Source organism: Electrophorus electricus, chromosome 21 (assembly GCF_041902795.1).
Source record: "Electrophorus electricus isolate QZ-2024a chromosome 21, ASM4190279v1, whole genome shotgun sequence".
NCBI classification, from domain to species: domain Eukaryota; kingdom Metazoa; phylum Chordata; class Actinopteri; order Gymnotiformes; family Gymnotidae; genus Electrophorus; species Electrophorus electricus.
The window spans coordinates 5,515,718-5,528,394 of NC_137517.1; the positions used below are offsets into that span (position 1 = coordinate 5,515,718).

General features: G+C 41.5%; 1 protein-coding gene across 2 annotated transcripts; it reads left to right on the forward strand.

Annotated features, from left to right (window-relative positions):
• Window positions 1-2,879: 2,879 nt before the first annotated feature.
• abcg2a (ATP-binding cassette, sub-family G (WHITE), member 2a) lies at window positions 2,880-12,198 on the forward strand. Of its 2 annotated transcripts, none has more exons than XM_027028907.3 (17): window positions 2,880-3,007; window positions 3,125-3,231; window positions 3,755-3,959; window positions 5,562-5,621; window positions 5,923-6,037; window positions 6,541-6,693; window positions 7,041-7,198; window positions 7,290-7,441; window positions 7,636-7,737; window positions 7,863-8,113; window positions 9,223-9,305; window positions 9,404-9,493; window positions 9,635-9,759; window positions 9,978-10,132; window positions 10,747-10,836; window positions 11,039-11,139; window positions 11,332-12,198. In XM_027028907.3, exons 3-17 carry the CDS (start codon window positions 3,772-3,774, stop codon window positions 11,480-11,482), a joined length of 1,974 nt encoding a protein of 657 aa, XP_026884708.3. In that variant the 5' UTR covers window positions 2,880-3,007; window positions 3,125-3,231; window positions 3,755-3,771; the 3' UTR covers window positions 11,483-12,198. The 2 variants fall into 2 exon arrangements, with proteins under 2 accessions (XP_026884708.3, XP_026884707.3); XM_027028906.3 differs by having other exon boundaries at window positions 3,129-3,231.
• The last annotated feature ends 479 nt before the right edge of the window (window positions 12,199-12,677 follow it).

Sequence of the window (12,677 nt, forward strand, 5' to 3'; positions counted from 1 at the left end):
CAGTTTCCACTAAACTTAGTTTAGTGTTTGCGCCTTCACTGGTCATGGAAAGTTTAGGAAAAGTGTAAGTAGCCACACTGCAGGTTGAACCACACAAATTCCCCAGAAAGAGTTGGAAAACAGAGGACACCTCAGCCACTGTACAGTCATGACACAAATTTTGGTTTTCACAAAGTTTACTGCTCATTTTTTTTTTAGATCCTTTTGTCAGATGTTTATATGGTACAAGTACAATTATAAGCATTTCGTAAGTTTTTAAAAACTTTTTATTGACAAATACATCCAGTTTAAGCAAAGATTTAATATTTACAGTGTTGACCCTTCCTTTTTAAGACCTCTGCACTTCACCTTGGCATGCTGGACATCAGCTTCTGGGCAATATTTTGACTGATGGCAACCCATTCTTGCCTGATCAGTGCTTGGAGTTGATCAGTTTTTGTTTGTCCACCCTCTTTTTGAGGACTGACCACAGGTTCTCAATGGGATTGAGATCTGGGGAGTTTCCTGTCCATGGACCCAAAATTTCAATGTTTTGTTCACCAAGCCACATGGTTATCACTTTTGCCTTATGACATGGTGTGCCGTTATGCTGGAAAAAACATTGTTCATCACCAAATTGTCCCTGAATTGTTGGGAGAAGTTGCTCTTGGAGAAGGTTTTCATACTATTCCTTATTCATTGCTGTGTTCTTAGACAAAATTTTGAGCAAACCCACTCCCTTGGATGAGAAACAACCCCACACATGAATGGTCTCAGGATGCCTCACTGTTGCCATGACACAGGACTCATGGTAGCACTCACCTTTTCTTCTCTGGACAATTATTTGTCCAGGTGTCCCAAACAGTCTGAAGGGGACTTCATTAGAGAAAATAACTTTGCCCCAGTCCTCTGCAGTCCAATCCCTATACTTCCGGCAGAATGTCAGTCTGTCCTTGAATATTTTTCTTGGAGACAAGTGGCTTCTTCGCTGCTCTTGTTGACAGCAAGCCATCCTCCAAAAGCCTTCGCCTCACTGTGTGTGCAGATGCCCTCACACCTGCCTTCTGCCATTCCTGAGCAAGTTCTGCACTGGTGGTGACCCGATCCCGTAGCTGCATCCTGTTTAGGAGACGGTCCTGACACTTGCTTGACTTTCTTGGGTGTCCTGAAGCCTTCTATCACTGCAATTGAGCCTCTCTCCTTGAAGTTCTTGATGATTGAATTAAATCAGCTGCATGGTCCTCATTAACACTTTCTCCTGAGTTAACTAGAAGATCACTGAAATTATGTTATCAGGCCATTTTGTGGCAGGGCTGAAATGCAGTAAGTGGAATGCAGTCATTTTTGTGATTAAGTTCATTTTTGTGGCAATTAATTGCAATTCATCTGATCACTCTTGACAATCTAGAGTTAATACAAATTGCCACCATAAAAATTGAAGCAGCAAACTTTGTGAAAAGCAAAATTTGTGCTAGTCTCAAAACGTTTGGCTACAACTCTACAGTGAATGCTATGACACATGAGGCTTGGTCATGCTATGACTATCAGAAGAAATCCTGAAATACAAGATAAGTACATGCAAAATTGAACTTACCGAGACTAAGAAGGGCAACAAGGACCATAAACATGAATTTTCTTGGCATGCCTATTATGCCAATGCAATAAAAATATATTGGACAAGATTGGATGAGCAAAAAACAAATACTTATAATTAGATCAAAATTAAACCACTGGGCCTGGACCTAAAAATCTAAAAAAGTGTAATCTGACCAGGGTGCACGAGAACATGAAATTTGTTCATTTTGTAGTTAGGATCATGGATTACAGTGCTTGGCTAGAGTATGATACCAGGTAAACCAGTCAGGACTCAATGGTTTTATGTTTTGTATTCATATAAATATGACACATCAAAACAAACATCAAATGTCCTTGCTGATTAGGACCATCTGCTATGCCATAGCTACTCTTTTTTTTTCCTCTAATAGCTATAACACACTGCTTCACACCTACAATAATGTGCTAATAATACAGTGCGATACATTACAACTTCTCTGCCAATAAATAAGCACTGATGATAACACTACCACACTTGCTGGCACTTTATATATATTGTTTGTCTTGTATCTAATCTGTATATTGTTTTTTGCCTGTATATTGTCTTTATTGTTCGAAAGTTACCAACAGCCAGAGCCAAATTCCTTGTGTGTGTCCCCATACTTGGCCGATAAACCAAATTCTGATTCTGATTTGGTCCAGCATGATCAATGGTGGATTGCTCACCTGGAGAGTTGCCTTTTCCAGTCTGTTCAGAACTTCACTCACTGTTCCTCCCCGCAAAGAAGGTTTGTGTGTATGGCTGTATGTGCTCACACAAACATTCTCTCTAAGGAAACTTTCCACACATCCCTCGCAATGCATGTGTACACAGGGAACAGGAATAGCGTCCGTCAATTGTTTAGACAGAAAGAGCAACCAGGGAGGTTGTGTGTAGGATGACACTGGTTGCCATTTTTACTAAATATAAAGGGACATAATTAATCGGTTTTATTTCTCTCAATCATAATTTACATATGGAGAGAGAGAGAGAGAGAGAGAGAGAGAGAGAGAGAGAGAGAGAGAGAGAGAGAGTTGTGTGTGACTTTCTCAAATTACTGAGTTTATCATGATGTCGGTATTGTAGGTATTGTGCAGGTGAATCGTCTATATGTGTGTAAACCATATATGATGTTCCTAGTAGGACTCATTATAGGTTAGTATTTATACATTCTATACATTACTAGAGGTGTTCCCCCGCCCCACAACTCCCACCGCCACCGAGGTGTACGCGGGTGTAGAGACGAATCTTATAAGGTTGATGGGAGCAGAGTCCAAAGCACTACACCACTCATTAAACAGAAGCTTCATGTCATGACAGACATTTTGAAAGGTCTTCGGGCTAATCTGCCAGTTAATAAAACAATAAAATCTAAAAATAAGAAAACTATTTGACCTAAACTCCAGTTTCAAAAGACTACATCCAGGTAACAAGGTACGTAAAGGAACACGAAACTTTCAGCAATACGTTTTCGTTGTTTCAGAGCGCTAAATCCCTCCTGAAGCTTTAATACGCGCATCTTGAGGTTTTTTTTCTTTTCTCTCTGGTCAGATAGGCAGATCTAAAGCACCGTGCGGTGAGCGACTCCCCGGTTGCAAAAACCACTGGACACGGGCATACACTCCTCGAAGAGACGAAGAAACTGGAGTCCCTGTAACGTAAGTCATTTGGAAGATAATGCTAAATCGATGTTGTAGTTTATCCGAGTGAACAAGGACGAAAGGGAAAACAAAACAGGACGTATACGGTTAATGTCAAGACTAGCGGTTCCGTTATCGGGGTTACTCTCAAGCCTGGTGTGGGCAAATTTGTAGAAGGTAGGCAAGATTTATTTCCGAAAGGTTATGTCCGAAAGGTTTATCAAGGTCCGAAAATTTATGTCCGAAAGGTTATCAAGACGTTGATGAATTTTTGATGTCAAGACAACTGCTTCTGCTAGTCAGTTTACCTATAGCCTAGTTTTAAAAATAAGCTAAGTGTGAAAATATGAACAGATCACTCGCTGTAAAGGAGGCAAATGTAATGTAATGTGCTGTTTTAACAGTAAAAGACAAAATGATTTGGAAGTTGAGGTGCGATGTCCGCTTTGACAACAACGTGTTTGGTCGAAGTTTGGTTAGTCCAGTATAGATGTGCAGGATATCACAGCAGTCTTAACGGCAAACCTGACAACTTTTTCAGGGACTTTTAAGAGTGGGATGTCAGAAAAGAGCACTCATCTCCCCAGTGACGGGGGCTCCGACAACGGGAGGCCGGACGCGCACAAGTGCGCCTCTCCTCGCGGGGCTACGGTCAGCTTCCATAACATCCACTACCGCGTGGAAACGAGGAGCGGAGTACTGTGGAAGAGGAAGGTCACTCACAAAGACATTCTCGTCGACCTCAAGTGAGTTTCCAAAAAAAAAATAAAAATGAAGACAAAAGACTCTAAATATCTAAAATGAAGTAATTTAATATCTCTCGAAATGACTGGCCACAATGCACGCCCTCACCTCTTCCAAGGTGTGGGTGATGGTCAAAGGTTTACTCGGATCTGAGGTCAGTTTTCTCTTGAGTGTTATTGGATTAGAGTCTGGATGCAGTTCTGTCTGATAAGGGAGTGCTAGCAGAATGACATGTGAGTTGGGGGCTGGTTTTGGATCAGTGCAGGGAAGTGAGCTAGGGTCCGGTTTTAGATCAGTGTAGAAGTCCATTTGGCGCAGGAGTGTAAAATGTGGACGAGACAGTTTTGGTCGGGCCTGGGAGTGCCTGTAGAAGAGGATGTGAATGAATGGTGGAAAGGAAGTGCAGGATTCTGATGATTAGAAGGCAATCTGAGGCATAATAGAGAGAGAGAGAGAGAGAGAGAGAGAGAGAGAGAGAGAGAGAGAGAGACAGAGAGAGAGAGAGAGAGAGAGAGAGAGAGAGAGAGAGAGAGAGAGAGAAAATACAGCTGGAACATTTCTCACATTGAAGTATATATACAGTTCATACACTGAGACATACATAGGACACACTCCTCCAGTTACACACACACTTTGTTCGTTGAAACATGGACATGGATAAGTCCCTGGCACTTCTGCACAATTCCTACTATTGAATGCATGCATATGTATACAACCCATTGTCTGAGATGAAAGTGGATGCAAAACAATGGAATCTGTATCAAAAACAGTCAAGAGAGCAGCAAAAACATGAAACAAGAAAAAACATTTGTCTCAGTAGGTTAGTGGGAGTAAAGGTTCGAAAATAAAATGCAATCTAGTACAGTTGATCTGGACTCTTTAAACAAATAAAAGTGTTCAGATTCTGGCCTTTTGCCATCAACCCCCAGCTTCAGATAAGGGATTATACAAACATACACCTTTCTGCTAAATGCTTTACATACAGTGATAGTAAAACATTAACAACTGTTAGCAAACGTTAATTGACGTACAATTGACGATCAATATGGTGCACTGTAAGGGAAAGCTGACTAAAAGTAAATATTACTTGTATGTGTGTGTGTGTTTATCTGTGTGTGTGTGTGCGTGTGTGTGTGTGTGTGTGTGTGTGTGTGTGTGTGTGTGTGTGGTGAGTTCCCTACTCTTCATGACAGTGCAGGAAGAAATGTTGTTAGCAATAGCATAAGAAACAGTGAGCCATAACAATGATTTCTGTTACCATGACTAAGGTGTATTTGCATGCTAAGGTCCAGTGATAGCCCCTTATAAGTTTACTTGTGCAAAGCATGCCATCGTTCGACATAAAGTTAATTGGTACCCACTCACTGCCGATGTTAATGGAATACATAAGCTATCCTTTTTGTAAAATCCTCTGTGTTGGAGTAAAAGCCCTTAATTTGATTAAATTCTACAATGACCACCATTCTTCTGTCCAGTGTAAACAGTTCATACTGTCCAATGTTGAGTCTTTCCCTTCCATGAAAGATGCTTTCTTAACAAATAAAGTGAAGTGAAGGTTTGTTTTAGTGTTTGTGTTTTTTTAAATCTTCTTTTTCTTCATCTAGTGGAGTTATGAAGCCCGGACTGAACGCCATATTAGGAGCTACTGGGAGCGGAAAATCATCGTAAGTGTTCCCGCTTTACTCACGTGGCTTTGTGTGGATGTGTGTGTGTGTGGGCTTGAATGTGTAGATTGGAGTGTGAGGATTTGTTATGTGGATTTGAGTGCATATGCCAGAGGTTGTACTGTGTTTTTCATTTTTAGGTTGTAGTTTGAAGGTTCAGGTGTTTATATATTCTGCTTGTGTCATGGTTGTTTGGTTTTATTGGGATAGCAGTGTGGTTTTGTAGTTTAATTCTAGTTGTTATGTGGAGGCACTGTAGATGTGTAATGATGAGATGAGATGGTGCTTTCACTGTATGAAGGTTTCTGGATGTGCTGGCAGCGAGAAAAGACCCCACTGGACTGTCTGGAGAGGTGCTGATTGATGGGGCACCCCAACCACCCAACTTTAAATGTCAGTCTGGATACGTTGTACAGGTACACACACTTCACACACACACACACACACACACACACACACACTGGTCTTTCATTTTAATGTCTTGGTCATCAGATTCTTACTTCTCCATTCTCACGTTTAACTTGCACACACATCCTTTCTGGGGGATCCTGGGAAGTACTGTCGCCTTCTACACACTCCCTGTAATAATGCTAATCACTCATTTTCCACTGCTTGAAAATACTTTAAAGAGGAAGTGTCTGCAGTCATAAAAATACGACGTGATGGAAGCAGCTGCCGCGCTGAGACGTTTAACTCGGCCTCTGCAGTGTTCCCTAAACCAAGCCGAGTAAAGCTCATAACCATGACTAATGCATTGTGACTGGCACACAAGCATGCTAACACGGCTCGGCCAGGTCATATGGAGGTCCTCTGAAGCATATGGAGCTCTGGACAGTGACACAGGTTCCATTTCCACAAATCAATCTCTATCTCTCTATCTCTCTCTCTCTCTCTCTCTCTCTCTCTCTCTTCCATCCAGGACGATGTTGTTATGGGAACGCTAACTGTGCGTGAGAATTTGTGTTTCTCAGCAGCGCTAAGGCTTCCGATGTCGATCAGTCAGAAGGAGAAAGAGCAGAAAGTGGAACGAGTCATCGACGAGCTGGGACTGAATAAAGTAGCTGACTCACGGGTAGGAGACACGTACACTGTTTTAGTAAACAGGATAAAGTAACTAGCCGACTCATGGTTAGGACACGTACACATACACACGTTACTGCTGACTCATGATTTAGACATACACATTACTGCTGAATCATGATTTAGACACACATATGACTGCTGCATATTCTTTATTTTGTATTATAAATGGGTAGTGGTTTTGACATAAGAAACAAATGAATATAGATTTGATTGTTTTAAACTTCAGATTGTTTTTTTTTAATCAAAGGTATTTATCATCAAAAGCATTTATAAAAGTATTTATAAAGTATTACAGGGTGGAGTTTAGATGTGCTTATGTGATTGGTTGTGTGATAGGTGGGGACACAGCTGATTCGTGGGATTTCAGGGGGTGAGAGGAAGAGGACGACCATTGGGATGGAAATCATCATCGATCCATCTGTGCTTTTCCTGGATGAACCTACAACAGGACTGGACGCCAGTACAGCAAACTCAGTACTGTCACTCCTGAAGAGGTACAAAGACACCCACACCCTCACCCACACCCACACCCACACACACACACACACACACACACACTCAGTGGGGATTGTTTTGCACTGGCAGGATGTCGAACCATGGCCGCACCATCATCCTGTCCATCCACCAGCCACGTTACTCCATCTACCGGCTCTTCGACAGCCTTACTCTGCTGGCTGGTGGCAGGCAGGTTTACCACGGCCCTGCCCAGAACGCCTTAGACTACTTCACTGATGTAGGTAGGGCCACGCACCGTGTGTCCACACACCGCATCCATGCGCCGTGCACTGTGACCACGCTCTGTGTAGCAGGAAAGTAGTATGTACATACTGTCTTTGTAATGAGAAACCAGCTTTTAGTTTTAGCCAAAACGATGCAGGCAGGAATCCTGCAGCTGCAAATGTTGAGCCGCTCTAATGACTCTGTTTCCCAGGATTCACTTGTGAACCTCATAACAACCCTGCTGACTTCTTCCTGGACGTCATCAATGGAGACTCCACTGCTTATTCGCGAAGCAAGCCACAGGACAACGAGGGTATTTCTCCACCTGTGAATCCTACTTGACACACACACACACACTCACACAGATTCTTTCCTTATGAAAATCCACATACGTAGAGGATGAATTGTATTTTATTTGTTTACATGCATTTCCTGCAGAGCTGGACGGGGAGCAGGGTGTCTCGTTCCGCCAGGGCATCGAGCAGCGCCTCGTAGAGGCCTATAAGATGTCCATCTACCACAGGGAGACCAAGGAGGAGCTGGAGAAGATCACACAGGGCCACAACTGCAGAGGCCAGCCCGAGACCCGTACCATCACCTACAACACTTCCTTCACTCACCAGTTCAAATGGGTGTTGAGAAGGACCTTCCGGAACCTCATGCTCAACCCGCAGACGTCCTTCGCGCAGGTGAGCCGCACACAATAAATACTATGTCTGCCTGAAGTCATTCAGATAACATCAACACGTCCTCTGACAAATCATCATGGTAACTGTAGGCATTTTTTATAGAGAACAGGGTCATTTTTATTGGTCGGGGCTGAAGCACCAGTTTATCCCACCCAGAGCAAAGCTTGTTTAGTTTGGATGGTATAACTAGAAGGTGGGTGATTACAACACTATGATTCATAAAAATTTACGGTTACTGTGCTATGCCATGCAAAAAGCGTGACAAGGTGTTTAATTATATTCATAAATTTATCATGATAATTTATTATGTCAATTTACCACTTCATTAAATTCGCCTTTGCTCAAAGCGAAAGCTAATCATAACCGACATGTAAATATGGCCATACATATTAATGACCCACGCCAAGAGACTCATGACTGACTAACACCAGTCGTGAGACCAGCAGTACACTGAAAACTGTCAGTTGCATTAACACATCTTTAACTTTCGCCAAGACGGTATGGACTGTATGGTTGTGCTGAATTGATGACTTCTGTTCTTCTAAATCATGGCAGAGAAGCAAAATTGCATCTCTCCTCAGTCTAGATCTGTTAATAGTTTCTTGCTCTGTACCACATCCTCCTACTATTACTACACATACTCCTACTATTACTACACATACTCCTATTGTTACTACACATACTCCCACTATTACTACACATACTCCTACTATTACATGCACTTTTACTACATATACATCTATTACATTTTTCTGTTAGTTAAATGGGTGCATGTTCAGAATTTTGTTGATGACTTGCATGTGTGACCATCCACTGATGGTGAAAAGCTCATCTAATCCACATCGGCTTCTTAATGGGATATTTACTGTCAGACAGGTTCAGGTGGTACATTGTGTGTGTAGTTTGTAGGTGGATGCAGTGGGATCCCTCATTTCATACAAAGAAAAATAACATTTCACAGCAGTACAGAAACAAAGACTGCATGATATGGGTTTGAAGAACCCATAGCATGATGGGCTGAAAGAACACTAGAATTAGAAATAGAAGTAAATTTGAATAGGACTTAGTGAACTTTAATATATTTATTCATAGAGTTTTTCTCTTTACAGATTGGAGTCACCATTTTCTTAGCTTTGATTGTTGGTGCAATCTTTTTTGGTGTTTCAAACACCTCAAGTGGGATCCAAAACAGGTGAGAAATAAAAAACATGCAACCTAATTGTACACAAATACTATTAAGAGGATAGTTCTGCATGTGTGTGTGTTTATTAATTCAGTCTCTACTTTTAGGATGGGTTCTCTGTTTTTCATCACCACTAACCAGTGTTTCAGTTCGCTGTCCTCTGCTGAACTCTTCATCACGGAACGTAAACTCTTCCTGTGCGTAGAGAGGAAAGACTCACACTCAAACAGCCATACACATAACTTACTTTTTGGTCTAAAGTATTATTAAGGTTGTGTAAATAAATGTATAATGGTATAATAATGGTAATGGTATAATGGTTCTTCATGTTTCTACAGGCATGAGTATGTTAGTGGTTACTACAGAGTGTCCGTGTACTTCCTTAGTAAGATCCTCTCTGATATTCTCACACTACGCACTGTACCAGCCATCGTCTTCAGCTGTGTTGCCTATTGGATGATAGGTAACACCCCCCCCCCCACACACACACACACACACGCACGTTACATCGTATTTTTGCTGGAACATATAATTCACAAACCTGCACATGCTAAGACTTTCTTTGAAGGATAAAACATTGTGTATGTTATGGGCTGTATTACTGTAAAGGTTTGTTTGCAGTCACTTTTTTAAGTGTTCTCTGCTCGCATATTTATGATGCATTTTGTTTTCCCAATCCAGGTTACAAACCGGATGCAGGGACATTTTTCACCTTCATGATTACTGTTGCCATGACGGCATACACAGCAACTGCCATGACGATGGCCATCTCTGCTGACCAGACTGTGGTGGCCGTTGCAAACATTTTCATGACCATCAGTTTTGTGTTCATGATGGTGAGTACACGTATTGTGACGCAGAGCGAATGAGAGGCAGACGCAGATGCTGAGTGGAGCGAGATTTATTAAGGGCAAATCCACGTTCAGGGTCAGCAGAACAGTCCAGGGATGACACACAGAGACAGGCAGATGTGCAAGAAATAACAGATGTGGTGGAGAAAATAAAATGCACAGAACAACAAAAGAGAACAGGGTGAAAAACATGAAACAATAACCAGGCAGAGAACAAACAGGCTAGGCACAAAACAGGATAAGGCCAGACATCCAACAACGACAGCCGGCAATGAAACACCAGAACCATGGGGTATAAAAACAAAGGCTAACGAACACTAACATGACACAGGTGAAACTAATGAACTAACTAAACTACACAAGGGGTGGAATAAAAAGAATGAAAACAAGGAAGTAAAGCAAAACAAAAGACACGAGACAGGGAATGCTGGGTAAATTCACCAGCAAATTCACTGTGACACACAAACTTTACATTCATATATTCTCCCTTTCCCTTGCTGTCCTCTCACAATAACCAAAAATTCATTAATAATAAAAAAGTCTCATTCCTCTGATTTTTGTTCTGTTTTTTCTGTGTGTGTGTGTGTGTGTGTGTGTAGATTTTCTCAGGCTTGCTGGTGAATTTACCCAGCATTCCTGACTGGCTGAACTGGTTTAAATACTTCAGCATTCCCCGCTATGGCCTGGCTGTAAGTTCTGAAGAAACGTAATGTGGCACTAATAAAAACACGTCTTTCTAATTAACTTTAGTTCATCATTGATCTCGGATGTATTGGTTGCTGCCTACACCACCACGGATCTTAATTACCACTTAATGATCTGCAAACTCTGTATTCTGCTGAATGGGGTAGTTGATGGTAGTGATGACGATGACGATGATGATGTGTTCAGGCCCTGGAGGTGAACAAGTTTGTTGGGCTGGATTTCTGCGATGTTCGTCCCCTTCCCACCGGTGCACCTAGACTCAATACTACTGTGGCAAACATCACTGTGTGAGTAACAATAAACCCTACACACACACACACACACACCACAGTACACACACCACAATCATCTTAGCCCTTAACCATGCTTGACCACATGAACCTCAGAAGTGGCTAAACAATAACACAATGCTTCATCCACTTAACTCAATCACCTAACACGATTGGAACATTTAAGTGTAATGTTTTAACTGGTCGCAGCTGTACCTCAGGAGAGCAGTTTCTCATGGAGCAGGGCATTGACTACTCCACGTGGGGATTGTGGCAGAACCATGTGGCTATGGCAACCATGACCATCGTCTTCCTCAGCATAGCATACTTCAAACTGCGCTTCATCAAGAAGTTTACATAAATACACACACACACACACACACACACACACACATGGTTCTTCCCTGATGTTCCTATAATGACATACCTCCCATGCACTTGCAGCCTCTCTGCACTTCACAATCCGGCACCAAATACAGATTTGGGCTGCTGTTTTCACTCTTGTGATCTGGAGATAAGAGAACCACAGAAACGTCTGTGGACCGCTGCACAAAGGTGTCGCGTCTTCCTGTAGTTAAAGTTTGCACTCCCTGGATATCATCCCTGGAATTCCATCCCTGCAGGAAAATTCTCTCAAAGCTGCTTCCAGATGCTTCCAATAAAGCTGCACCAATTTATAATTTTTGTTAAGGTTTTCTGTACGATAGTCCGATGTATGGCACTAGATCAGTCTCACGGATCTACTCTCCTGCAAAGGTTAATTCCAGCTCAAATCTGGTTCCTGCATTCTTCACTGTTCGATTCAGTCTTAGAATAACATTGTTTATAAGTAATATTAAAGCCAGGAGTGTTATATTGGAGTTTAAATCATTCAAAGGTTATAAGCATACAGGTGGAGACAGTCATACAAGAATATTGACTCACTTCCCTGACCAAAATATTTCATATTTTTGCGTTGTGACTTACTGCTGGTATTTGATGGCATTGACTTTTTTATATTTTAACATTAAACCTCTCAGTTGGAATGAATGTATTAATATAGACTAATAAACATTTCATATTGCGATCAGCTTAAAATTTTACGTCTTGTGTATCAGCAATGAAAAATGGCACGCATTTACCTCCTCAGGTACCTGAGAGCCTCAGCGAACCTATGAAGTAGCACTGGTACAGCGAAAACGCTAAATTACACAGTGGGATTTTCACAAACCAAGGTTTCTCCCTTCCCAGATAACCGAAATCAAAAGCCAAGGCCGTCCAATGGGGGTGCTCATGCCTTTCTTAGCGTTGTATGAAATAACACGTCTCATTACTGATCACATTATTTTGGGAACTTCATTCTTAATATCCATTCACACAAAAAAAAGAGAAATAAGGTTTTGTGATAAGAATAATTATGAAATATATACATTTGCCAGAAAACGTGAGTAAACCCTCTGGATTTACCTGCATTTTTGCAATATATACCCAGATTATCGAATAATAGGCAGGAAAATGCAATTTTTTATTCATAGCAATATAAAACTTCTCATATTTAAAATATTATTCAAACTTAA